This window comes from Eschrichtius robustus, chromosome 2, assembly GCF_028021215.1.
Source record: "Eschrichtius robustus isolate mEscRob2 chromosome 2, mEscRob2.pri, whole genome shotgun sequence".
NCBI classification, from domain to species: domain Eukaryota; kingdom Metazoa; phylum Chordata; class Mammalia; order Artiodactyla; family Eschrichtiidae; genus Eschrichtius; species Eschrichtius robustus.
The window spans coordinates 92,871,339-92,898,790 of record NC_090825.1 but is presented as its reverse complement, the minus strand read 5'-3'; the positions used below and the strand labels follow the sequence as shown (position 1 = coordinate 92,898,790).

General features: G+C 34.3%; 1 protein-coding gene across 3 annotated transcripts in view; it reads right to left on the bottom strand.

Annotated features, from left to right (window-relative positions):
* The window catches only part of YTHDC2 (YTH N6-methyladenosine RNA binding protein C2), an 81,605-nt gene that overhangs the window by 31,660 nt on the left and 22,493 nt on the right, over positions 1–27,452 (bottom strand). For 2 of the 3 annotated variants that reach the window (XM_068535738.1, XM_068535737.1), the window contains exons 10-24: positions 25,963–26,098; positions 22,053–22,179; positions 21,778–21,843; positions 16,730–16,908; positions 16,379–16,475; positions 16,213–16,300; positions 16,046–16,126; positions 14,257–14,339; positions 8,735–8,840; positions 7,153–7,272; positions 6,572–6,844; positions 3,949–4,075; positions 2,696–2,901; positions 2,146–2,341; positions 17–126 (exon numbers count right to left, since the gene is read on the bottom strand). In XM_068535738.1, coding sequence (XP_068391839.1) covers positions 17–126; positions 2,146–2,341; positions 2,696–2,901; positions 3,949–4,075; positions 6,572–6,844; positions 7,153–7,272; positions 8,735–8,840; positions 14,257–14,339; positions 16,046–16,126; positions 16,213–16,300; positions 16,379–16,475; positions 16,730–16,908; positions 21,778–21,843; positions 22,053–22,179; positions 25,963–26,098 — 1,995 coding nt within the window. The remainder of the gene's footprint in view (positions 1–16; positions 127–2,145; positions 2,342–2,695; positions 2,902–3,948; positions 4,076–6,571; positions 6,845–7,152; positions 7,273–8,734; positions 8,841–14,256; positions 14,340–16,045; positions 16,127–16,212; positions 16,301–16,378; positions 16,476–16,729; positions 16,909–21,777; positions 21,844–22,052; positions 22,180–25,962; positions 26,099–27,452) is intronic. The other variant, XM_068535740.1, reaches the window with a different exon arrangement.

Below are 27,452 nucleotides of genomic sequence, written 5' to 3'. Positions count from 1 at the left end.
CTAAAAAGCAACTTACCTCTGGCTCTAGTTTGAAATTGAGCCACTCATCAAGTTTTAAAGCTGCCAAATTAGCAGTAGTTCTGTCTTCCATTTCACTATCACTACTGTCATTAGGAATACCATCTGCTGTTCACACATATTGAAAGGAAAAAAATTTCACTTTTACTATCTTATATCACAGACAAAAAAGTAAGTCAATATAGATACTCTACATTTACACAAATCCTCCTGATATACTAACAATTTGTGTGGGGAGTTCTCCAAACACAACAGGTCACAAATTAAAACTCAGTATCTAGCCATTGTTTATTTCTCTACTCAAATTCTAAATATCAGAATTTTTCAAATTTTGTCAAGAACCCTCTTCTTTTTAATATCATTTACAAGCTGATGATTTCCAAATTTGTATTGCTAGTCCAAACTTTTTCCCTGAGCTCCAGATATGGATAATAAATCCACTGACTCCAAAAGAAAAAATCTTACTTAGGATTCCGTAGCCATCTCAAATTTAACATGTCTAAGAGGACCCCTGACTTCTCCCCTACACAACCTGCTCCTCCCAGTTTTCTGAATCTCAAATAAGTGGCACCAATTATTCAACAAGCTGCCACAGCCAAAAACCCAAAAGTTAATGATTCCTCCCTTTCACTCACCACCCACATTCAATCCAGCCGTTACTAGTACATCCAAAATAATTTTAAATCTACTTCTTTTCATATCAGATGCCACCACTGTAGTTCTGAGCCATCATTATCTATCATAAGACCACTGCAAAAGCCTCCTACTTGCCTCTTCTCTTCCGTTCTTGCTCCTTCAAGCAATCCATTCTCACAGCCAAAATGATTTTTTTGAACATAAATCACACCATGTTACTCCCTTCTTAAAACCCTTGCATTTCCCTTACAAGTCCATGCCTTTCTTTCAACCTTAGATCATCCCACTTTCACCTTGATCACTGTGGTCCCAATCATACAACCTTTCTGTCTGTTCCTATATCATTTCCTAGTGCAGAATCTTGGTCCTCGCCATCTTCTTCTACCTAGAGCATATTTCTGCATCTTCACATGGCTGATTTCTTCTCATACTTTAGAGCTCAGCTTAAATCTCATCTCCTCAGAGCAACTTGTCTAAGGTCTCTTTCTAAAGTAGGTCACTCTTAAGGAGACCCTCTTCATTTTCTTCAAAGTACCATGCATGTTATTTACTTTTTTGCTATATGTCAACACCCACTACCATGTAAACTCCTGAAGACAGAAATACTTTGTATATCTTGTTTTCTGTTATATCCTCAATTCCTAGCACAATAACTGACATGTAATAGTTGCCCAATAAATATCTGCTGAATCACCAAATAGCAAAAAATTGGAAACAATCAAGATGTCCGACTATAAAGGAACATTTCAAATGCATTATGTCACTATAATGTGATAGAATATTTTCCAGCCATTAATATGAAATATTAAAAATGTTTTTTATATTTTGTGAAATGAAAATAGCAGAATATAAACAGTATGGGTAAAATAACCTAAAATATGTAAACATACAGAAAAAATTGTACAATATTAAAAAGGGTTTGCATAAGGGTAGTGGGATTTTTTTTTATGGGTATCATTTCCTTATTACTTCTTTTTTTCTTTTTAACATCTTTATTGGAGTATAATTGCTTTACATTGTTGTGTTAGTTTCTGCTGTATAACAAAGTGAATCAGCTATATGTATACATATATCCCCATATCCCCTCCATCTTGCGTCTCCCTCCCACCCTTCCTATCCACCCCTCTAGGTGGTCACAAAGCAAGGAGCTGATTTCCCTGTGCTACGCGGCTGCTTCCCACTAGCTATCTATTTTATATTTGGTAGTTAATCAATTACCTGTTTTTTATGTTAAACTATCATTTAAATTCAAGTGGAAGAAAAAAACAGACTATCAACAAGATTAATCAAAAATGCACAAATGAATATCAAGTTACCTTAGAAATCAATTTCAAGAACAGTGGTACACTTCAGTAATTTTTAATTAGTCTTAATACATCAAAAGGGAGCTACTACCACATAAATTTTTATAATTTCAAAATTTGTTTGGTTTAATAAGAAGAAAAAATTTTATTTCAAATAGATTTGTATTTCCTTCAATAATATATTTACCTCGAAAAGATGAAGGTTCCTGAAGAGCATTACTTGCCAACCTAGCTGGTCCACAAAATATCAATACAGTGACAGGTGTCACTGCTGAACAACATCTAATATTAGCTATTCTATGAGCTCTGGTCATTTCATCATAAATAAGCCAATCTGTGGGCAGTGCCTGAATTGCTGCAGCTTGACCATTAGCTGGAGGAATCTATTAGGAAAATAAATTTTAAAAATGTTTAGTAAATTTATCACTTAATTTACTGGTAATACTTTTAAAATATACGAAGTCCCTCAGCAAAATAGATGTTGTATATTAGTACCCAAACAAAAATTAAAGCAAGTCCTTGCTCATGTAGTTTGTACAAAAGTCCTCATTACTTAACACATTACCTCTTCCAACTTTAAGACTCAACCAAAATATTGTTCCAGTGTTGAATTATACATACATAACTAATTAATTTCTTAAAGCAGGTTGGCATTGGGAGCATTTTTTTATTGATCTTCAACTATCTAAATTAGATTAGTTACACCTCAAGGCCTAAGAGCATTCAAAAAGTTTTACCTTTTTATATTGAGGTTGACTGAGAACTGAAGTGGGATGAAATCGTACTTTTTTCTCCTTTGGCCCTGTCAATACTACATTCTCTCTGTCCACATGGACTAAATGAGGATACATGCCTGCAACCAATGCAGCTTTAACGACAGCCCAGTTCTCAGAATTTGTGTTAACATCTCGAATGTCACCACCACCTCGTGCTCTCACAAAACCTAGAAAGAGGAAAGAAACCACACCAACTTTTTCTATTGCACAAAATATACTTTTAAATTTGGGTTTTTAACAAAAAATTGTATAATCCATACAAGTTTAATGATTCAAATGCCACAATAATTCATAAAATCTCCTCTGAAAAGTTTAAAATATAGAGTCAATGTTCTAAGAAAGTTTAAGTTTGCTTAGGCTAAAGTAAGCAGAAGATTCATTGAGGAGTTAGGGACTTCAAAAACAAATACATATTCTTGCAATAAAGTTCTTCATAGCTGCTATCAGAAACATACTAAAATCATAGCTGAAAACCTAAACTATTCTGCTGAATGGTATTAATAACATCTTGGTTGTGACAGAAACTAATCCTGGAAGTGAAGTCAAGTAAATATAAAGTATTCTTGCTTGAATTTCAAAAGTCCTTCATATTTCCCCATATTTGAGACAACTCTAAATCCTCTGGTTCATTCCTTATATTACTTTGGCACTTCAGCTATTCCATATATCCAGGCTCAGGTACTTTTCTTCTGTTTCCTCAATGTACTATGCCACTCAAAAAAAAATTCAAAGGAGCAATTCTAAAATGAAATAGCAAAACTGGCGTTCTCTTTAAAAAAAAAAATCAAGTGCCTTCAAGTGATTACTAGTTGTTTTATGTTCCAAAAATATAAAGGCCAGCTTTCATATCAATCTACTTAAATTTTTGTAATTTCTCTTTCATAGAGCTAAATATTTATTAATAGTGATAAAATATAACAAGTACAATCTCTAAATTGATTTTTGCCAACAAATATATTATAAATTGCTCATTGCCAACAGTATCAAAAAGCATTCATATATTTCTCAACTATAGCTTCTACAATATCATTTTTTTAATCAACAAACAAAAGCTGAGGTCATGCAGAAGTCTACAAAGCAGTTCATGAACATAAGATATACAACATGATAATGTCATAAAAATAATATAAGATGGCATTAGTTAACACTAGAAATACTATAAGGTCTAGGCAACTCTCAGTAGTTTAAATAGGTTCCTTGGAGGAAAACTTTACCTGATGCTCTAAGTTGACCAAGCAACTGAGTTCTCATGCCTATGATTATTTCCATAGTAGCTTGTGAAAGAAAATTCTTTTCACAAAAGGCTCGCTCCCACCCATCACTTCGAGCTTTCTGCCATGCCTATAAAAATATAATTACATAACAAGATACATTTCTTAGGAAGCAAAGTAACTGAAAATCACTACAATAACCACTCAAGGTCAATTCTCCTTTTTCTAATTATTTTATAAAATCTAAGACTATGAAAAACAAACAAAAACAAACTCATAGATACAGAGACCAGATTAATGGTTGCAAGAGGCAGGGGCTTAGAGGAGTGAGGAGGGTGGATGAAATAAGTGAAGGGGATCAAAAGGTACAAACTTTGAGCTATAAAATAAATAAGTCCTGGGGATGTAATATATAGTATGGTGACTATGGTTTAAAACGCTGTACTGTATACTGGAAAGTTGCTAAGAGAGTAATTTTTTTTCGTTTTTCAACATCAACATTTATTTTTTTAATTAATTTTTATTGGAGTACAGTTGATTTACAATGTTGTTAGTTACTGTTGCAGAGCAAAATGAATCACTTATACATATACACATATCCACTTTTTTAGATTCTTTTCCCCTATAGGTCATTACAGAGTACTGAGTAGAGTTCCCTGTGCTATACAGTAGGTTCTTATTAGTTATCTATTTTATATATAGTAGTGTGTATATGTCAATCCCAATCTCCCAATTTATCCCTCCCCTCCCTCTTTCCCCCTTGGTAACCATGAGTTTGTTTTCTACATCTGTGACTCTATTTCTGTTTTGTAAAAAGTTCATTTGAGAGAAATATTTTTTTTTTTTGGCTCCACCGAGCAGCACGTAGGATCTTAGTTCTCCAATGAGGGATTGCACCTGTACCCCCTGCACTGGAAGCGTGAAGTCTTAACCACTGGATCACCAGGGAAGTTCCTGAGAGTAATTTGTTTAATAAATATTTTTATTGAGACATAATTGACATATAACATTAGTTTCAGGTGCATAACATAATGATTCAATATTCGTTTGTATTGTGAAATCATCACAACTCTAGTTAACAGACTAGAGAGTAGACCTTAAAAGTTCTCATCACAAGAAAAATTTTTTTAACTATGTGTGGTGATGGATGTTGACTTATTGTGGTGATCATTTCACAATATATATAAATACTGTCATTAGGCTGTACACCTAAAACTAATAGAATGTTATATGTCAATAACATCTAATTTTTTAGAATAATTTTAAAATAAAATCTAAGACTTTATGACCAAATAGAATTTATCATTTTTAATTTATACTCAAATGCTATGAAAGCAACTGAGTTTATAAAATCCCAATGAAAACAAAGCATCAGGTAACCTAAATACCTAGCTATGTAAAAATATTTACCTTTACAAATGTGCCTGCTAAGTTTCCTCCACTGAAGTATGGGAGATTTTCAATTAAGCCGTCATAATACCATTTATATCTAAGAAACCTGCCACTCCAGGCCTCTAAAAATAATCTTTATATCACCCTCCTAATCTGTCTGAGAATGGAAAGTGGGATTCCTAGAAATCACCTATATGTAGTATAATGGAGCTCTCTTTGAAAATGAGTTCTCTTGCTTTGGAATATAACTGAAAGACAAAAGCAGTAATTTACCTTCTCTGTTTTTGAAGGAGCTGGGGAAAAAACAAAGAATAGATAGGAATTCTACTCCAAATCTCCCCCCAGTTATAATCACTCAACTGATCTACTATAATATATGGTATCTAATAGACCAAATTAATAGCAATGCATCAACCACTATTCAATAATGCCCACAAAAGACCTTACAATTATTTTTTTAACTGTATATATTGGAAAAATCCTGTATGCCTGGAAAAGAGTACTTTCTGCAAAAACACAATTTTTTAATATACAGATACAGCCTACATTCAAGAGAATTGAAGGATAAATAACATGTCTACCTTTTCAAGAAATAACATATTCTTCCCCCACATAGCTGAATTTCTAAATTATACATCATTTCCTTTACTCAGGCTCACACTATCCTTATCTTTTCTTTCCCATTTATCACTTTCCTCAATTTTTCACTATTATTATCTTAAAATTTTTAAGTGATTTTTAGATTTTGCTTTATAAAATTAAATTCTTAACATAGTGTCTTGAGCACACAAGAAAGGAATGCACTCTAAAAAATCAATAAATGGATATTAAATTCAAGATAATTTTCTTCTAAGTTTTGTTCTATATACTTTGAATAATATACAATGTTTCTTAACTAAAATTTTAGAGCATTCCTAAACAAGATATGATTAAAGATAAGGAATTTGGGTTTATAAAAAAGAAATATACATATAAGTATAAATAAAAATAAAAATATACATATACATAGTTCTACAAGGAGAAAACTGAGAAAATGAAAGAAAAAAGTAGAGAAAAACATGATAATTTTAACATATTAACAGTTTAGGAAGGTATTTTTCTGAGCAATTAATAAAATGTGACTTTATAATAAAACAAAATTAACAGAATCATATCTATTTTTTAATTTGTTACACTTACCCTAGAAATGTGTTTAACCAGCAACACTTCAAAAATAAAATGACAATAATAGTACCTGGAATGCTCTGAGAAGTGCCATGTGGTCACTGAAAGTCCCTGCAGTGAAACGTTTCCTACAAAGCATAGCTGCACGTTTTTGAGAGGCCTGCGTTGGCAGGACAAAAGGATCTCGATAGGCTAGTGTGCAGGCAATTGTAAGGATGGGGTCCAGACACTTTAACACCACAGCACACAGGACCATTTTACCAAGATGTGGTTCTACTGGCAAGTCAGCCAAATGATATCCAAGTTCAGTGAGATCTTCCCATGCATCCATTGCATCTATTGTCTAAATAAAAGTATATAAAATAGAACTTGACATGACCAAAAACTGTTTAATGAAACCACATACTTAAAAATCCATAAGTAAGATACAAGAACATAAATTTTCTTTTGCTACTGTACCTCATAAAAAATATATTTTGCTTCAAATATATTACATAAAAATGAACTATACCTACTGTGTTACTATAATTACCACGAGAGTATTATTCAAAATACATAATATGAAGATAATTTTTTTAGGTACAAAATTAGTTAAGACATCTTCTCAATTGGTTTAAATTTCAGGTAAAATGAAACTATTAAGACACCAACCTTAAGCATGTGCACAGCATTTCTTACAATTAAAGCTGGTGGAGGTTCAGGAGCTTTCATAAGGAAATCAGCAATAGGACAATTAACTGGGGCTAAGAGCTTGGTATGTAAACAAAGTTCCTGTAAATAAGAACAGCAAATAATTTTGAAATACTGACACTTATAATTGATATTTACTTTTTAAAAAATCCTGGGAACTATAGTTTCCCAACACAGACTAGTAGAGTCTCTGACTAAAATGAACAGCAGAGGGAACAATGTCTTTCTATGAAAGATGGGCTCATACTTTAGTGTGAGAATTTTAATAACCATCCTCCATCAACTGCGGGCAATGTCTCCTCACACAGTTCTTATATATAACAATAACAGTCACTCTCCAAAAATCTTTTTTTTCCCTTTATATTACATTCTAGAATCTTTTATCCATTCAACAAATATTTAAGTGCTTGCTAGATGCCAGGCACCACGTATCAAGTTGGAGAAAAAGAAGAGGATAGGCAGACACTGCCCCCATGGATTTTCACTGTGTGTGAAAAACAGAATAATTATATAATTAACTACTTAATTACAACTGGGATAAGTGCTATGAAGGATACAGGGAACTAAAGACGTAAACACAAGTTCAAGAAAGAGTAGGAGGAGGCAGCCATGGGAAGTCAAAGACAATTTCTCTGAGGAAATGACACTTAAATTAAGATGTACAGATTAATTAGGAGTTAAACAGAAAAGGAATAAGGGGGCGGTTTCAATGGAGAGGGGTTAGCACATATGAAGGCCCTAAGATAGAAAGAAACAAAATGTGCTTCAGAAATTGAAACTACTGGTATGAGCAGAGAGAAGAGGAAAGGCAAGAATTAAAAAATTAAAACTGGAGACACAAGCAGGAGAGACAATTTAGGCTTTTGTTAAGAACTTTGCATTTTATCCTAAGAAGAATAGAAAATGGCACACAGGCATGGAGAAGTGGGAAGTCATCCAGGTACCTGGATGCCAAAAATATGACCCAGTGTCTCTTTAAGGTTTGGAAGCCAGCATCTAGCTCAGCACACCAGAGAATCAAATTAATGCACTTCTGATAGTTTTCCCTAGAAAGTACATAGTGTTTGGCTGTTCCATGAAGTCAGAAAACCAAAAGGAAAACCATTCATACAGGCCAGGAAATCTCAGTGAACTCAATTCCAAAACTACCAAGGTAAGCTCAGCATCTTAAACTGAGATTTTGGTATTATCTTTTGTACTTTAAATGATTTGTTTTCTACTTCTCATTGAGGATTTAAAAGGTGAACACTCATGTGGTTGACAGACTCCTAGAATGTTATATTAAAAAAACAATATATCTATAAACCATACTAAAATTCAAATGCACTCAAGTAATTCTTTTAAATTTTGGAGGCTTTTGAGTTAAATTTTCTTATACAGAAAAAAATATTAGTTATATATAACCACGCTCCATAATATATATTTTATAATTTTATTTTATAAATTGATTTTTTAAAAGCCCAATCAGTATAAGTTGAAATGGTCCCTCTCCTCCCTCACCCACAAAGAATAGCCTTTTAGATAGAGTTAAGTAAATTTGCACCTGTAATGGCATTCTCAAAAGTTCTGGAGTCTGAAATTCCAACATATTCTGGAATCGAAGTCTACTGAACAGCCGGAAACAAATTCCAGGTCTGCATCGCCCTGCCCTTAAAATTAAAACACAAAATTTAGGTTCAAACAAGGAATAAAGACTATAATAAGGAAACTGTAAAAGCAATATGATTTAGGAGACAGAACAATGAACCAGTATCAGGACATCTGAGTCTGAACCTCTACTCTGATACTGATCCCCTAACCTTTGAAAAGGTACTTCACATTTGTGGGACTCAATTATTTCATTTATAAAGTGAGATTCATGAATGACAAGTAATACTACCTGACAAGTAATACTTCTAAGACAATGGTAAAAATTTACATACTATATATATATATACACACACACACAAATAAAAGTGAGTAAAAAATAAGGCATGAATAAATATATGGTAATTTAAATTGAATCGATTTTACAGAGCTGATACTAAGCACTGTGTTTATTAGGCCCACTAAACACAGAGTTGTGGAAGTTATGCATTACACAACTCTAAGGGAGTGTCATTTACCCCACGGTCATAGAGACTTGCATAATTTTCTGGAAAGCACTAGAAATACATCTTGAGGAAAAGCACTTTTAATTTCATCCAAAGTCCCTGTATCAGCTAATAGCAAGGCTGAATATGCCAAGTGACAGAGACACAGAAATATCCCTACGTATCCTCACAAAGCTCATAATCCAAAGAGACAAACCTAACTATAACACAGTGTGATACAAGTTAGAAAATCTGACATTGTTGGACCATTCCTTCCTTCAACAAATATTTCCCTCACTACATACCCATTAGCTTTCCCACCTATCCAGCCTCCTCTGAAAGATTTCTATCCTTCCCAGTCCTTAAATGTTGATGTTCCTCTGAGGTCAGACCTTAGCCCTCTGCTCTCCTTATTCTGCTCTCTCTCAAGTGATATTAATAATCCTAACTTCAAATTCCATCCATCTAGGTCTTCTTATCCTAATTCTAGACCTGTATTTCAGAAGGCTCTTAGCTCCACTTGGATTTTCCACAGTCAACTCAAACAACACAACCAAAAATTAATTCTCCCCACATAACCACGCTTCACATTTTCCCCAATAATAGCACCACCATCCACAAAATTTTCGTAGAAACCTGTAAGACATCCTTCATTCCACTCTATTACTTACCCCCCACCCCCTGGACATACAATCACCAATATTACTCTCCTGAATATCTCTTGAATTAGTTACTCACAGGCACACCTCAGAGATATTTCAGGTTCGGTTCCAGAATATGGCAATAAAGCAAACATTGCAATAAAGTGAATCACAAGAATGTTTTGGTTTCCTAGTACACAGAAAAGTTATGTTTACACTATACTGGAGTACATTAAGCGTGCAATAGAATTATGTCTAAATAAACAATGTGCATACCTTAATTTTAAAAATACTTTATTATTAAAAAACGCTAGCCATCATTTGAGACTTCTAAGTCACAGCCTCTTTGCTGGTGGAGAGTCATGCCTCAGTGTTGATGGCTGCTGACTGACCAGCTGAACGCTGCAGGCTGTGGCAATTTGTTAAAATAAGACAATAATGAAGTTTACCACATCAACGGCCTCTTCCTTTCATAAACTATTTCCCTGAAGCATGCCATGCTGTTGGATGGATAGCATTTTACCCACAGAACTTCTTTCAAAATCAGAGTCAATTCTCTCAAACCCTGCTGCTGCTTTATCAACTAAGTTTATGTAATATAATCCTTTGTTGTCATTTCAACAATCTTTACAGCATCTTGACCAGGAGTAGATTCTATCTGAAGAAACCACTTTCTTTGCTCATCCATAAAAAGCAACTCCTCATCTGTTAAAGTTTCATCATGTGATTGCAGCAATTTAGTCACATCTTCAGGCTCTGCTTCTAATTCTAGTTCTCCTGCTATTTCCACCACATCTGCAGTTACTTCCTCCCTCAAAGTTATCCATGAGGGTTGGAGTCAACTTCTTCCAAACTCCTGTTAATGTTGATATTTTGACGTCTCCCCATGAATCACAAATGTTCCTAATGGCATCTAGAGTGGTGAATCCTTTCTAGAAGGTTTTCAATTTACTTTGCCCAGATCCATCAGAGGAATCACTATTTATGGCAATTATAACCTTACAAAATGTATTTCTTAACGAATAAGACTTGAAAGCTGAAGTTACTCTTTGATCTATGGGCTGAAGAATGAATGTTGTGTTAGCAGGCAAGAAAACAATATTAATCTCGTTGCGCATCTCCATTAGAGTTCTTGGGTGACCAGGTGCATTGTCAATGAGCAGTAGTATTTTGAAAGGAGTCACTTTTTCTGAGCAGCAGACCTCAACAGTGGGCTTAAAATAGTCAGTAAACCATGTTGTAAACAAATGTGCTGTCATCCAGGCTTTGTTGTTCCATTTATAAAGCATAGGCAGAGTAAATTTAACATAATTCTTAAGGACCTTAGGACTTTTAAAATGGTCAATGAGCACTGGCTTCAACTTCAAGTCACCACTTGCATTAGCCCCTAACAAGAGAGTCAGCCTGCCCTAGGTGGCATTTTCTTCCAAGAAATGGCTGTTTTCCAAGGAAAATCTGTTTAGTGTAGCCACCCTCATTACCTTAGCTAAATCTTCTGGATAACTTGCTGCAGCTTCTACATCAGCACTTGCTACTTCACCTCCACTTTTATGTTATGGAGTTGGCTTCTGTCCTTAAACCCCATGGAACAACCTCTGCTAGCTTCAAACTTTTCTTCTGCAGCTTCCTCACCTCTCTTAGCCTTCACAGAATTGAAGAGAGTTAGAACCTTGCTCTGGATTAGGCTTTGGCTTGAGGGAATGTTGTGATCTTCTTTCCAGACCACTAAAACTTTCTCCACATCAGCAATAAGGCTGTTTCGATTTCTTATCATTCATGTGTTCAATGGAGTAGTACTTTTTATTTCATTCAAGAACTTTTCCTCCACATTCACAACCTGGTTAACTGGTGCTAAGAGGACTAGCTTTCAGCCTGTCCTACTTTTTGACATCCCCTCCTCACTAAGCTTATTCACTTCTAGCTTTTGATTTAAAGTGAGAGAAGTGCCACTCTTCCTTTTACTTGAACACTTAGGTGCCATTGTAGGGTTATTAATTGGCCTAATTTCAGTACTGTGTCTCAGGAAATAGGGAAGCCCAAGAAGAAGGAGAGAGATGGGGAATGGCTGATTGGTGGAGCAGTCAGAACACACACAATATTTATGGATTAAGTTTGCCTTCTTATACGAGCACAGTTCGTGGTACCCCAAAACAATTACAATAATAACATCAAAGACCACTGATCAGAGATCACCATAACAAATATAATAATAATGAAAAAGTTTGAAATATTTCAAGAATTACCAAAATGTGACACAGAGACAAGAAATGAGCCATGCTGTTGGAAAAATAGTGCTGATAGACTTGGGGTGCACAAGATTGCCATAAACCTTCAATTTGTAAAAAATTCAGTATCTGAGACGTGCAGTAAGGGGAGGTATGCCTATATTTCTCTTTACTTCAACCACCACTATAATAATTCAGGCTACTCTCATCTCTCCCTTATTGTAAATGACAGGATTAATGAAAAGAGTCTCCTACTGGGGTCCTCCTACCATCATTTTTGTCTCTACCTATTCATTCCTCAAAAAGGTGAAAGAATACTATAACCATGTTATTAAGAAGAAAGAGAAGAGAGAGAAAATACAAAATGGTCCTAAAGGACCAGTCTGCAACTTACCTCTTTCCACTCATTTTTCATTATTCTCCTCTAAACTAAACTCCATCCAAACAACTTTCTTTGTCACTCTTGCCTTTAGGCCTCTGTGAATGTTTTCCCTCTGCCAGAAATGCCTTCCCAAATTACCTATTTAATCATATTTGTCTCAGATTCTATCTTAACTCCTCTAGAAGCATTATCCAGTTACAGTGCAGATCACATAGTATTAAAATTGCTTAATTTATTGGATTCCAAGATGGACTGCAACATTTCCCCATCTCAAACTTTACCCATCAGACCATAGTTTATTCATCATTGCATCCCTAACACTTGCACAGTGAAGGCTGCCAAAAAACATCTGTTGAAAAAGATGACAAAGAAAATTTCTATAATTTCTGATTTTTATCCCTGATAATATACTATTAACATGGTGTAAGTCCAGCTCAATGTGCCAATCCACACTTGTCATAAGAAGACAACTGACACAATAACAACAACAAATAATAACAACAAAGAGCATTCTATGAAGTTAAAAAGTACAGAAATCAATGTATCCACCGTCTTCAGTAGGCAGCACTCTTAAAGTCAGTATCTGATGTTTTCTTGTTAGTTAAAATGCAAGAAAAATCAGTCAAATAATTACTGAAAAATATGACTCTTTTTAATCTTGCCTTTTTAAAAATGAAAAAGTAATGCAAGTATGTGCTAAAGTAAATAACCGAAATACAAAAAATACAAAAAATATAAAATAAAAATTAAGTCTCCTTCCTCCAAGAGCCCCACAAATCCTCCTTCTGAGAGTCAACAATCATTGTTTTGTAATGGTTATCTCAGCCTTGACAACATATGTGTGTCTAAATATACATGCAAACATACACATGCACAGATATTTTTTAGAACAAGAAAATACTAGATACATGTTTTATACCTTACTTTTTTCAACTAATATGAGTTTCTGAAAACTCATTCCATATAAAACACATACATCTATATATTTCCCTTTAACAGTTACTTAGTATGACATTGTGTGGCAATAATATAATTTGCTTAATCACTTCACTACTTATGGATACTACAGTGTTCCTAGACTTTTCACTACTACAAATAATACTGCAAAAAACATTCGTAAACATACATCTTGGCACACATGTGCAAGTATACTCAGGATAAATTATGAGAAGTGGAATCCACTGCTAAAGGGGAGATCTGCATAAACAGTTTCAAATCATCATCTGAAGAAGTCACATCAATATACACTCCCATCAGCAAACTGTGAAAGCCTATTGGCCCATGCTTTTGTCAACTCTTGTTATGTGTGTTGTTAAAAATTTTCATTGATGCCATTCTGGTAAGTAAAAAATAGTACCTCATTAATTTGCATTTCTTTAGGTATATATGAGATATGTGAGGTTAATGTAGTGGTCTTTATTTAATTGATTTTCATGGAGCTTTTTTTGTATTGTACAGAAATTAGTCCTACATCTTACACTGCTTTTATTTTTGTTCTTTAAGTTTCTTATGTCTTCTGAGTGTAGATCATACTAGACAAAAATTTTTATTTTTAACATAACCTAAATTCGACTTTTAAAATAAGTATTAAAATGGTCTGCTTTGCAAAAATAATATAAAAATTAAGACTAACATGAAAGTTTTAACATTTTATAGAAAGTAGAATATACATTAAATATGTAATACATATGAAAATGTTTCCATTTTATAGGCAATTGAATCAATGTCCATTAAATATACATTACCTGCCTTTTCGCTGTATGGCACTAGCTTTGGAAATCCACACCATTTTTAACATTGTAACAAAATTCAGTGCATCAAAGGATTTCTGTAATATTTAAATCACCTTCATGTTAATACATAAAAGGTACTTAAGAAGAAATAGCAGAAAACATTATGAATATATTTTAGCACATCAAGTTTAATTCAAAGTCCCTTTTGATTAATTAGAACAGGGTACTGATTTAAAAAAAAAAAAAATCCAGATTTCTGGTCACAAACATTCTAAGGAAAAAGAATGAAAACTAAACTTAGAAGAGCTGTAAAACTTCCTCATTCTGTGCCTTGCTAAGCTATCTGTTTTTCTCTGCTACACTTGGATAATGGCAGTCAGTTCTCATAAGGCATCAAGATTGGAGAGAACTGATCTATTCCTTGAGGTCATTTTCTATCAGATTTACATCATTGTGGGTAATAGGAGTGACCAGGGAAAGACATTTTCTGAAATACTTTCCAGGAAGCTGATTGGAAGAATAACAATAATCACTAAAGTAATTCTATTCCCAACTGAATAATTTTTAACCCCTTCCATTTTACCTCCTGCTGAACTACTAATGCAGTTAGCCTAACCAGAATGTTACAAAAGAGTAAGTAAAAAAGAACCATTACTATCCCCATACTTTCACTTCTAAAGTGGAAAGTTACGTAGAGAAATATTTTAAAAGAATTCATTGCTAGAATATATACATCAATCATTCCGTGACTTTATACTTTCCTTTTCATAAAATAACTACATAGAGCAAATACAAATGTGTTCTCATAATTGTTTAATTATGGGATTTTTAGAAAATATGCTGCTTATTTTGTTTTTAATAAAATGTTATATTTAACAATTTTGTATATAAAATAACTTTTGGCACTACCATCACAGTTTACTTGATAAATAACACCTAAAGGTAATTAATATTTTCACATTAAAAATTATCATCTATATCCACTAGAACAGACATAATTTGCTTTCCCAACATGGATAGCATTGCTCTCCTTGAAAAATCAACTACCTCTATCACTTTCAATTATTTCAGTGAAAGGATCGACCAAAATTAAGGGTGCTGAGAATTGCTGGGCATTCCAACACTAAAAGGAAATAAATGCTGCCTTTTATTTATATCAGGAGTTGGCAGTAAATATTTTAGCCTTTGCAGAGGGGGTCTGTTGCAACTACTCAAATCTGCCACTGGAGTGTGAAATCAGCCACAGACAATGGGTAAAAAGTAGACATGGCAGTATTCCAACAAAATTTATTTTTACGAAAGCAGGTGATGGACCCAATTTTACTGCTAGCCATCATTTGCTGAAGCCTGGTTTTATGTTTGTTTTTTTTCTATCAGCATGATTCTCTTGAACTAAGTATCTTTTGAATACCTACTATATGTGGAGCACTGGAGATATAACAATGAACAAGAGGGACACGGTCCATGCCCATGAGTAGAAAGAAAACATACAAAATATGTAATCAAATTCCCACATTGACAAAATTTTCACTGTAACTAGCCAAATCCTTTATTTTATTCCTAATATTTAGTGAGCAGAGGCTAAATTTTTTGTGTAATTTGCTAAAATAACAAGACAGATCCTACAAACTGAATTGTTTAAGGTAGAATATTTACTTTAGTGAAACCAACATTTACTATGTTAAATTCATCCTAGAACCAGAAATTTTCCCATTAAAATGAATTCTGCTTATAAAAGCATTTATTGTTATGGAACTTAACCTTCGTCATTTAGGTAAAAATACAACTTATCCATACATACCTCTTTCACTTTACCAGAATCAATAACAAAGACAACGTCATTGACTGTGATGCTGGTTTCAGCAATATTGGTGGAAAGGATCTGCAATAGGATATTATGTCATCGTTAATATGAAAGCAAAACCAATGACTAATAAAATGGAAAAAAGAAGATTTTATGAAGCTTACTATTTTTCGAACACCTGCAGGTGGGTTTTTTAATACCTTCTTTTGATCGGACGTTTGTATATTTGAATGAAGCATAAAGACTTGGTATCTGTTGACAATTAAGAGAAAATATATTGTGGTACCTAACTGTTATTTAATGCAATAAATATAAAGCTTTAGCTTTTACCTATGAGTATTGTCAGCGAACCGCCTGTCATCAAACAGGATGCGATCCCTCAGACCAACAATTTCATCATATCCAGGCAGGAAAATCAATATTGCACCTTGAAGAAGAATGACTTTTTTTTAAACATTAAATCTCTTTGTAAAACCAGAATCAATCAAAACAACTAACTATAATGAACTACATCATGTGTTTTCAAGTACTGATAAACTCTAATACTTATAAGATGACACAAGAGATTATTTGTGCATTATTATCAATAAAATTGTATAAAAATTTGTACACACAAAAAATACTAAATTTAAGTCAAAGAATATATTTTTGCTTCATTTCTTTTAGACAATACTTATTTACCAGAATCACAACTATGGCAGATATTGTATAGAAGATGCATGATCAAATCCAAGTCTACTTTTTCATCATCAAAACTATGATGATAAGCTTTCAGGAGCTCTCTGTCTTCTGCACTGAGATCACTCCCATTTGTTTGAACCAAAGAACTTTCATCTAAATTTCCAAATTCCAATGAAGCACTAGAAAAGAAAAAAACAGACCAAGTCAAATTTCATTAAAAAGAGTAACCCTTAAAGGCCAATGATTCCCATTATGTCCATGTTCAAATTTTCAATATACTCTAAAGAGGGTAAGTGACAATTAATACTCTAACTATAATGTAATTCATATTTTGGTTTCAAGTATATTATTCAAAGTAAAATTTGGCAATAAGTGTTTTTAAAAAAACTCTATCTGAAGACATTTCTCCAAAGGAAATATACAAATAGCCAATAAGCACATGAAAATACGTTCAACATCATTAGTCATGAGAGAAATGAAATTCAAACCACGAGATACCACTTCACACCCACTAGGATGACTATAATAAAAAAGACAGATAATAATAAGTGTGAGAGAGGATGTGAAGAAATTGGAACCCTAATACACTGCTAGTGGGAACGTAAAATGGTGCAACCACTTTGGAAAACAATGTGGCAGTTCCTCGAAACTGTTAAACATAGTGTTACCATATGGCCCAGCAGTTAGACTCCTAGGTATACAGACAAGAAGAAATGAAAATATATGTCCACATAAAAACCTGTATACAAATGTTTATACCAGTACTATTCATAACATCCCAAAAGTGTAAACAACCTAAATGTTCATCAATTGATGAATGGATAGACAAACTGTGGTCTATCCATAGAATGGAATATTACTCAGTCATTAAAAATATGCTACAACATGTACAAACCTTGAAAACATTATGCTAAGTGAAAGAACCAATCACAGAAGATCACATATTATATGATTCCATTTATATGAAATGTCCAGAACAGATAAAGCTATAGCAATGGGAAGTAGATGAGTGGTTGCCTAGGGCTGCTAAAGTTGGGGGAAATTAGAAGTGACCTCTAATGAGCACAGATTTCTTTTTGGGGTGATGAAAATGTTCTCAAAATTGGCTGTGGTGATGACTGCATAACTCTTTGAACATACATACTAAAAAACACTGGATTATACACTTAAGTAGGTGAATTATATGGTATGTGAATTTTATCTCAATAAAACTTAAAAAAACACAAACTTTTGGTCATCATTTACATTTTCTTAATAGGTTGTTTCTAATTGTTCATTATTATGAACAATATTCTGGAGAATAGTTCATATATTAAAAAAAAAACACTCTACAGGTATCAGCTTAAAATGACTACTAATTCAGTTATCCTATACTAAAAGCAGGTTGATTATGCTATTTCCCGAAAGCCAAAATCAGTAGAAATTACTGAAATAACTCCCTTGCTTCTTCATCCTGTATGTGAAAATATAAAACTGCCATCACTAGTAATTATCAATATGATTTCTAGAAAGTTCAGTTCAGCCCAATCTTTCTTAAAGAGCTTAGCAGAAAAATAACATAAGATTGCTTTCAGGGACTTCCCTGGTGGCGTAGTGGTTAAGAATCTGCCTGCCAATGCAGGGGACACGGGTTCAAGCCCTGATCTGGGAAGATCCCACATGCCACAGAGCAACTAAGCCCGTGCACCACAACTACTGAGCCTGCACTCTAGAGCCCGTGAGCCACAACTACTGAGCACACGAGCCACAACTACTGAAGCCCACACGCCTATAGCCCATGCTCCGCAACAAAGATAAGCCACGGCAATGAGAAGCCCGTGCACCGCAACCAAGAGTAGCCCCCGCTCGCCACAACTAGAGAAAGCCCATGTGCAGCAACAAAGACCCAACGCAGCCAAAAATAAAAAATAATTTTTTTTAAAAAAAGACTGCTTTCAATAGGAAAAATATGAGACTTCTGCAACGTTATAATTGTAGTATTTAAAATTTTTAAATCCAATTTAAAACATTCCAAGTTTTTTGTTTTCTTATTTTTACCAGGTAAATTAAGGAGGTATTATGTTCTTTGTTTAATGCTATAAACTTTAGATATCAAGTATCAATAATGCAGCAAACATAATAAATTTAATTTAAATATTTGAAATTTATAGTTGATAACATCATGATCTGTGGAATAAAAAGAAAGCTGACTTAGCCAGGATAATTAAAATATTATCCAGATAACTGTTTTACATGGTAATCTGTAGTACCTATTCAGCTACACCTAACACCGTAACAATATCTGGAACATTCGAAGTGTTAGCATTAAAAGGATTGCAAGTTCTGGTGCTATTAATGAAATGATAATAAAACCCACCACACCAGAATTAGCATTTGGATCTGCCAAGACTTTGAGACTCTACATTATCATTTAATGAAATTAAAATGATAAAACTAATTTCATATTTCAAATGTTTACTTCATCTAATATCCGAGACTTCATCTATAGATTTAAATACAAAAACCCAAGTCAAATAAAACATTTTATATGTTCTTGAATAATAGATGTTTTAATATATTTTAACTTCATACTCTTATTATTTTTTTGACAGTCTTATAGGTTGAAAATAGATAAAAGCTATCAATGTACTATAAAATATATTTTCTTTAAATTTCTTCTAAATATCTTTTTTCTTTAAATGTCTAATCTAAAATCTATATAAATATCAAAATTTATCTAAAATAATTATCTAAAAGAAGAATTATAATAGTTTCATAGGATTTTGAAAGTATTGCCCTTTTTTTTTTTTTAAATCAAAGTAATACATGTACATAGTGTTAATAAACAAGGGTTTTATAGAAGTTATAACAAAAACCCCTCTCCACTCCTAGTCACACTGCCTAGGACCTTTTTCAATTCTTTTAGCCATTTCTTTTGGTATTTACTGACGTATTTCTAAGCAACATGCATCATCTGCTATTTATTGATTTAACAATTTAGTAATTATCTGTGAATCTCCAATTAATGAAAAATGAGGTCACCATCCCCATCCCCATATAGTTTCCACACACACAAACCCATACAATTTTGTTTTCTGTGTACTTAGCACTAATTCTTCCCAAAGTGTCCAACAAATTCATGAAATCTTTTTAATACAATCAAAACCATCAGGTAATCCTTTTTACCCCAGAGGGCCCTTCCTCCTGGAGCTCTCTGTCTTCTGTTTCTATGAGACTAGGCTTACTGGGCAGCTGCCATAGTAACAGCCCTGTGCACCAACATACTAAGCATTTCTTTCACTTATCTCCTGTGCTGGATCTACTGTGTTCTTCTCTGTTTTACTTCACTCCTCATTTTTGTAGAACACATTCTCTAACAGCTTCCTCATAAAAAAATACATAGGAAATAAATTTTCCTATCCTTTTTCTACTATTTTCTATTTTTTTGTCTTTTTTCCTACTTTGTCAGCAATTTTTTTCAACTTTATCTTGCAACCCTTCTGAATTACTTTTCTGCTATCATATTTTCATTTTCAAGGGCTCTTTCTTTTTTATTCATTCTTTCAAAAATAATCACGGAACATCTATATCCAGACACTGTCCCTGAACAAAGGAAACAAGGAGCTTACTAAATTCCACTGGAGAGAAGAGACAGACAATAAACCAATAAATACAGTAAATAAGTAAATTATATAGTTTATTAGAGGATGGTAGGTCCTATGGACAAAAGAAAAAGTAGAACAGGTTAAAGAGGATCAACTGTGCGGGGAGGCAGATTGCAATAGATAGGTAAATTTGGGTAGCCCTCATGAAGATGAAATTTGAACAAAGATTTGTGTTCTGTTCCTTTTTTTTTTTTTTTTAAGCACACTGTTTTCTGGTTCATGAATGTTATTTTCGATTACTATTTTTGAAGTTTTCTTCTGGTCACTGATGCTCAGTTTTATTCAACTTCTTGGGGTTTTTTGTTGTTACTGTTTATTTGATGTTTGAGTGCTTTTTCCACTCAAATGCCTGGTGATCAATCCTTGGCAGTTTGTTTATTTTTAAAGAGTAAAGCACAAAAACCTCCATGTGTACAAGTGGGGAAAATTGAGTTATCTGGTTTAAAGATGGTCATTTCATTGAAGGAATATCAAACCTCTTAAAGTTCTAAATCTTTTCTCTAGGCTTGGTCTGTTTTTCCAGGAAGGAATTCTCAAGTTTTCTGCCAAAGAACATAAGCTTCAAACAGGAAAAGGCGATAGGGACAGCAGGGGAAGGGACTGGATGGTATCTCAACTTTTAGTCTTTAAGTAGACTTTCACTTAAACCCCTTTTCTGTTTGATACCTTACTCCCACTCTCCCACTGTACCTGGTCACCCCAAGTCCAAACTCTAAATGGTTTAATTTTTCAATAAACTTCCCACATCCTGCTACAGTGGGAAAGAGATATCACCTGAGGGCAGGGGAGAAGGGAATCTGAAATTCCAAATATTCCTCATAGAGAATTTCAACTAACTCTGTTATTTTTTTAGCCCTTTCTTTCATTGTTTCATTCAGAAGTAGCTGAATGAGCCTCTAAGAAGTTCAAAGCTAAAATGAGGTTGTTTCTCATTGGCACTTCCCTCTTTAGGCACTCAGGCTTCAGCTTTCTTAGCTTTGCTAAGTCAAACATCAGTAATCCATTAGCCATATATCATCCAAAAACTTACTAACATCTTTCATCAGTTGCCATATCCTCTTCCATTCTCTCTGACTTTGTTAGTTTACACATTTTATATTCCTTCCTTACCATTTTAGTGAGGTTCTGGGGAAATGCAGAGAGACAAATACCATGTTTAACTGGAAATTCCCCTTCTTCTTTTTTAAGATAAAATAAAAAATAAGATAAATATTATAATACAGTGGATCTTACTAGCAACCTACAAAATAACTGAAAGCTGTTATTAGAAAAACTCCTTAGAACTACAAAAAAAAATCTGGATAAGAGACTATAAATAGCCTTCATTTGTCACATTCTATGATTTATATGGCTAAGTTTCTTAAAAAGGAGTCAGGATTAATTAAAAATAGTATAAAGTGTTACCTGTAAGATTCTAGAAGATCCACAATTTCCGTCTGCCCAAAGTGTTTAGCCCAATCTAAAGCCATCCTGCCAAAATTCAAAGATATCGAATTAAGAAAGAGAAATATTCTCAAAATTATAAAACTAGTTACTCAAATTTATTCATTCACCCATTAAAGTAGAGATGTATGAGCAATTATTACAAATAGCTTTTAATATAAAGACATATAAGAAATCAAAAAAGATATGTGTAGTTATACGAAGATATACAAAGAATGAATGCAATTTAAAATTACCAGCCATTTGATGCTTTAATATGAACATTGGCTCCCATACTAATTAACTGTTCTACTTGACTTGAAAAACCTCTTCCTGCAGCAACCATCAACGCTGTTGCACTGGTTTCACCATGTCTGTAATCCACTAAAAGAAGGAAAAGATACATAAATGTTAAATTTCCAAATTACTTTGGAAAATCATTTTAATTTTCTTGAATGTTAGGAGAATTAACCTGGGACTTGCTCCTTTACCTAAGTATATAACAGCATTGTATAACCTTTAACTCAGTTGATCCAAGAAGATCCGATACTGATGTGTCCTTAGTATAAGGAGGATGAAATAGGTACTATCAGTTGGAAGGCAGGAGAAGGAAAGATAGTTGTTAATTAAAACAGAAAAGGAAAGCTACTAACTTTGTAGAATCCTTAAGTAATCTTCCTAAATCTAGATATTGCCTTGACCAAATGACAAGATATAATTAAAGAAGAATTAAAAAGTTAATTTTCATCAGTATCTGGTAATGAATGCTTAAAAGGGCAAATGAAAAGTTCAAAATGATTTTTTGATGTCCTTTCGTTTTGCTTTTATTACCCCATCATGCCAGGTTCTTACTATCTTAGATGCTTAATGAGAATAACACTGGCAGGAAGTTTACTTCCCATAAAACCCCTCCATGAGAAAAAAATTAAACTTTTATTGAATTTAAATTCCTTCTTAGAATATATTTCAAGCAATGCAACATACTATAATTACTGAGAACTAATTTTAATAAATTACAAAATTACAAAATTTCAGAAAGAAATCACCACTGGAAAAAAACCTCTGTAGTAAAATTTAAATAATTACAAAAGGAAAATTTTAATTTTCCATATATACCCAATTATCCTCATTATTTAACAACCCTCTAAAACATGGTATCCGTTATTAATATAAGCCAACGGTTCTCAAGGTGGGGAGAGGGACCTATGGAGAGAATTACTTCAGGCTTTTTATTTCTGAAAACACAGATAGCCATGCCTTACTCCTAGATTAAGATTCAGTAGGTCTGGGATGGCCAGGAACATGCATTATTACAGAGATCTGCAAAGATTATGATTTGTACTCACTATATGCGAATTGCTGTTTCAACGGAATATTCAATTAGGGGTATGGATAAGTGTGGGAGTCTGAAAACATCCCAAAATTCTTTAATACTCTTCCCCTCAAGGGGTGGAGCCTAATTCCCTTCTCTTTGAGTGTGAGTTGGACTAAGTGACTCATTCTAGCAAATAGAATAAAGTGGAAAAGATGGTGCGCAACTTTGGAGACTAGGTCATGAAAGGTACCTATAGCTTCCTGCTTGCTTTTTCTTCTTCTCTTCTGAATCACACACTCTGGGAGAAGCCAGCTGCCACATTCTGGGAAGAATAAGGCAATGCTATGGAGAGGTCCAGATGGCAAAGAACTGAGGCCTTCAGCCAACAGCCAGAGACAAACTGAGGCCTCTAGCCAACAGCCATGTGAGTGAGCCTTCTTGGAAGCACATCCTCCAGCCCCAGTAAACCTTAAGATGACTGAACCCCTGCCAACAGCTTAACTACTACTCCATGAGTGACTAGGAACCAGAACCACTCAGTTAAGCCACTCCCAGTTTCCTGACTCTCAGAAACTATGTGAAATAATAGATGTTTTAGGTTGCTAAGTTTGGGAATCATTTGTTATGCAGCAATAGATGATTAGCATCCAGCGTTCCATAGAATGCCTAGTCTTACTAAACCAGCTAATTACTACCTGGTTATACAAGATCACAAAGGGAAATTGATATGATTAAAAAAAAAATCTACCAAGCCCAAGGCTTCCTGGATCACACGAAGTATTTTCAACTCTGGTGCCAATTAAGAGTTGAGATTTTAGAAGAGAAATAAAAACATGGGAAGTAAATTACTGCTCATAGAGATACCATAACATTTTAGTTTACTACATGCACATGGCCTAAGACATTAGAATACTGGGCTCTGGAAAATGTCTAATAAAACTATAAAGGAGAGGGACCTGGGTCCACAGGATGACCATTATCAAAGTAATAGTCTAGTACTCTCTAAAGAAATATCTAAGAAGAGGGTCAAAGATAATACAAAAATACTTTAAAATGTTTCATAAATATTTTAAAGCAACATGTCTCAGAGTTCAAATTTCCTAACTTATGGATAGAAACCTAAATGAAGTAGGCATTGGGCCATACGAGTATCTGTGGGGACTGCGTTCCAAGCACAGAAAACAACAAAAACAAAGGCCCAAAGATGGGAATGGGCCAGCATATATGAAGAGCAAGAAGACAAGAGTGGCTAAGGCACAGTGAACAAGGAAAAGAGTAGTAGAAAATGAGATAAAAAAGACTGTCAGAGACTAAATCAGGGAAAGAACTTTGATTTTTATTCAAAGTGTAATTGAAAGCCATGGGACAGCTGAGAGAAGAGAAGTGGCATGATCCAATTTCCTTTTCAAAAGGATCAATCTGATCGTTCTCTGGAGAACAGACTAGTAACATAAGAATAGAAGCAGTTAATAGGCCACTGTAATAGTCCAGGAAAGAAATGTTGGCTTTGACTAGGATGGCAGCAGTAGAGGAAGTAAAACATGTGAGATTCGGGACTTATTTAAAAGGTAAAACTAACAAGATTTGCTAATGGATTATATGTGGGGTATGAGAGCAAAGTCAAAGATGATTTTATATTTTGTTGCCTTAGCAACTAGGTGAATGGTAGTACCCTAGAGTTAGATTCAGTGTGCCTGGGATGGCCAGGCATATGCATTTTTAAAGAGGTCTACAACTGATAATGATCACTAAGGGAACACTAAGGAAAAAGCAGGTTGAGAGGAAGGTAGAAAAACAGAGAATCAAGTTGTTTGGGGAATATCTAGTTTTATTCCCCTAACGGACTTCCAACCGGAGATGTCAAGTGGTGAGGTGTATTGAAGTGAGGGGGGAGTTCAGGATTGGAGACGTAAAATTAGGAGTCATTTTAAATAAGTATTTAAAGCTTCAACTAGATGAGATCCATCTAAGGAGTAAGTGTAAATAGAAGGTCTGAGGATTGAGGTCTGGGACATTCCATATTCAGAGGTCAAGAAAAAGAAAAAAATCCTGCCAAGGAAACCAAGACATACCAGCCAGGGAGATGAGAAGAAAATAAATAAAGTAGGGAATATCAGAAGTTAACTGAAGAACATGTTTCAAGAAAGGAGTGATCAAGTATAGTAATAATAATGTTGAGAAGTTCAAGTGAGGGGATAAACTACTTGACATCTAAATCCCTTCCAGTACTGACCTTTTATTATCATCATTCTACCTTTTGCCTAAAAGCCTTCAGGGTCCTAAAACTCACCCCTGATTGCCAATATCCATTATAACCAACTAACGAAATCAGAATAAATCATTAGCGAAAATATGTCATGTGACATAACGCAGGTACATGTGAATCAGAACTTGAACCTATATAACTAAAGGTATACTAAAATTTTCCATTTACTGAATGAATAATCTAGAGCAAAAGTTATTAACATTTTCCCCCTGTTTTGAAATAACAAATCTCTTTGAAAATCCAAGATATTCCAGGGGTAAGGGTGATGCATAGGGGGGAGTATATTTATGTCACAAATTTTATACACATAAAAATACTTTTGCATATAACTGTCATATATTCACAGACTCCATGAAACTATTCTGGAGACATTAGGTTAGGAGTCCCTGATTTAATACAATACTTATTTATTCTACTATGCTAATAAGAAGATCCTGATTTGTACATTTGAAATAAGTACTCCAAAAGAACAAAATATTGGTTGTGAACAAAAAGTGAATTTTGAATTTTATGAATTAAGCTATACTTCTATCATAATAAATAACTTCAAGGGTAATAAAAAGAAACTTAAATAAATTATACTTACCACTAACATTTTCAGTTAAAATAAGGTGAAAGACCTGAGCAAACGCATCAACATCTTTATGCAGCCATATGTCAGAAAGACAAGCATCCATTTCCTTTATTAACCATGGTTCAAGGCAATTCACATCTTTTTCTGTCTTTAAAAAGAAGCAAAGATTATAAATTACTTAACAGCTTAACCTTTGCTTGCAGAGAACATGAGATGGCCATAACCGCCACAAGAACTACTAACCATTCGGTATTACAGCAAAGGCTTTGACATAAAAGTTTCTCATCTCATCACAAACATAATCACTCACAATATTGTATCTTGTTTTTACATTCATCTTTTATCTGAGAATGAGCCTGTCAACAAAGGAGTATGATACAGTCACAATATTAACTGTGCTTCTGACAGAATGTTGCTAAATGTACCCATATATCAGTGGTCTTATGTCCCAACTGCACAACAGAGGAAACATCACCTGGAGCTTTTCAACACCGAAGCCACGTCCCACCCCAGAGCAAGCACTTCAAAATCTCTGGGATGGAGGCCAGATTCCATAGGACTTTAAAAATTCCTTAGGGGATGTTAATGTGCAGCCAGGCTTAAGAATCACTAATTAAGGGACTTCCGTGGTGGCACAGTGGTTAAGAATCAGCCTGCCAACGCAGGGGACACGGGTTCAAGCCCTGGTCTGGGAAGATCCTACATGCCGCGGAGCAACTAAGCCCATGCGCCACAACTACTGAGCCTGCGCTCTGGAGCCCGCGAGGCACAACAACTGAGCCCACATGCCACAACTACTGAAGCCCGCACGCCTAGAGCCTGTGTTCCACAACAAAGAGAAGCCACCACAATGAGAAGCCCGCGCACCACAAAACAAAGAGTAGCCCCCACTCGCCGCAACTAGAGAAAGCCCACACGCAGCAATGAAGACCCAACGCAGCCAAAAATAAACAAATAATTTAAAAAAAAATCACGAATTTAAATGGTCAAAATGCTGTTCACTGAACCAAATGGATGTTCCCTGCACTAAATAACAATTTTTAAACATTCTTTAAAAGTACACATTCTTTAAAACTATAGTTCATTTGGATGCATCAGAACTTTAAACACTGGGAGAAAACTGCAAGCATATCTGCATTATGTAGCTTCTCATGCTCAAAAGAGTTTAATTCTTTTTCTAAAAAGTGCATAGTCCCAGCCATCTCACTAATCACCAATGCTTTTTTAAGAATTCTAAACCAGAATCAAAGACCAGAAGGGACCTAGGAAATCCACTGGTTCCAGTTTTCAAACAGACTCCAAGGAATCCAAAGTAGCAGAAGCCCCACTTAGGGGTGGGGATGGAGAGTGATGGATGAGCAGGCAGGATTTCTACAAAATATTTCATTTGTAAAAGATATTGTGGCAAAATAGAAGGGAGAAAAGCAGAAGAGAAAAAGAAACTGAGGTCTATAGTGGGTAATTGATTTTACAGAGTCACATGGCTTTGTGGTAGAAACATC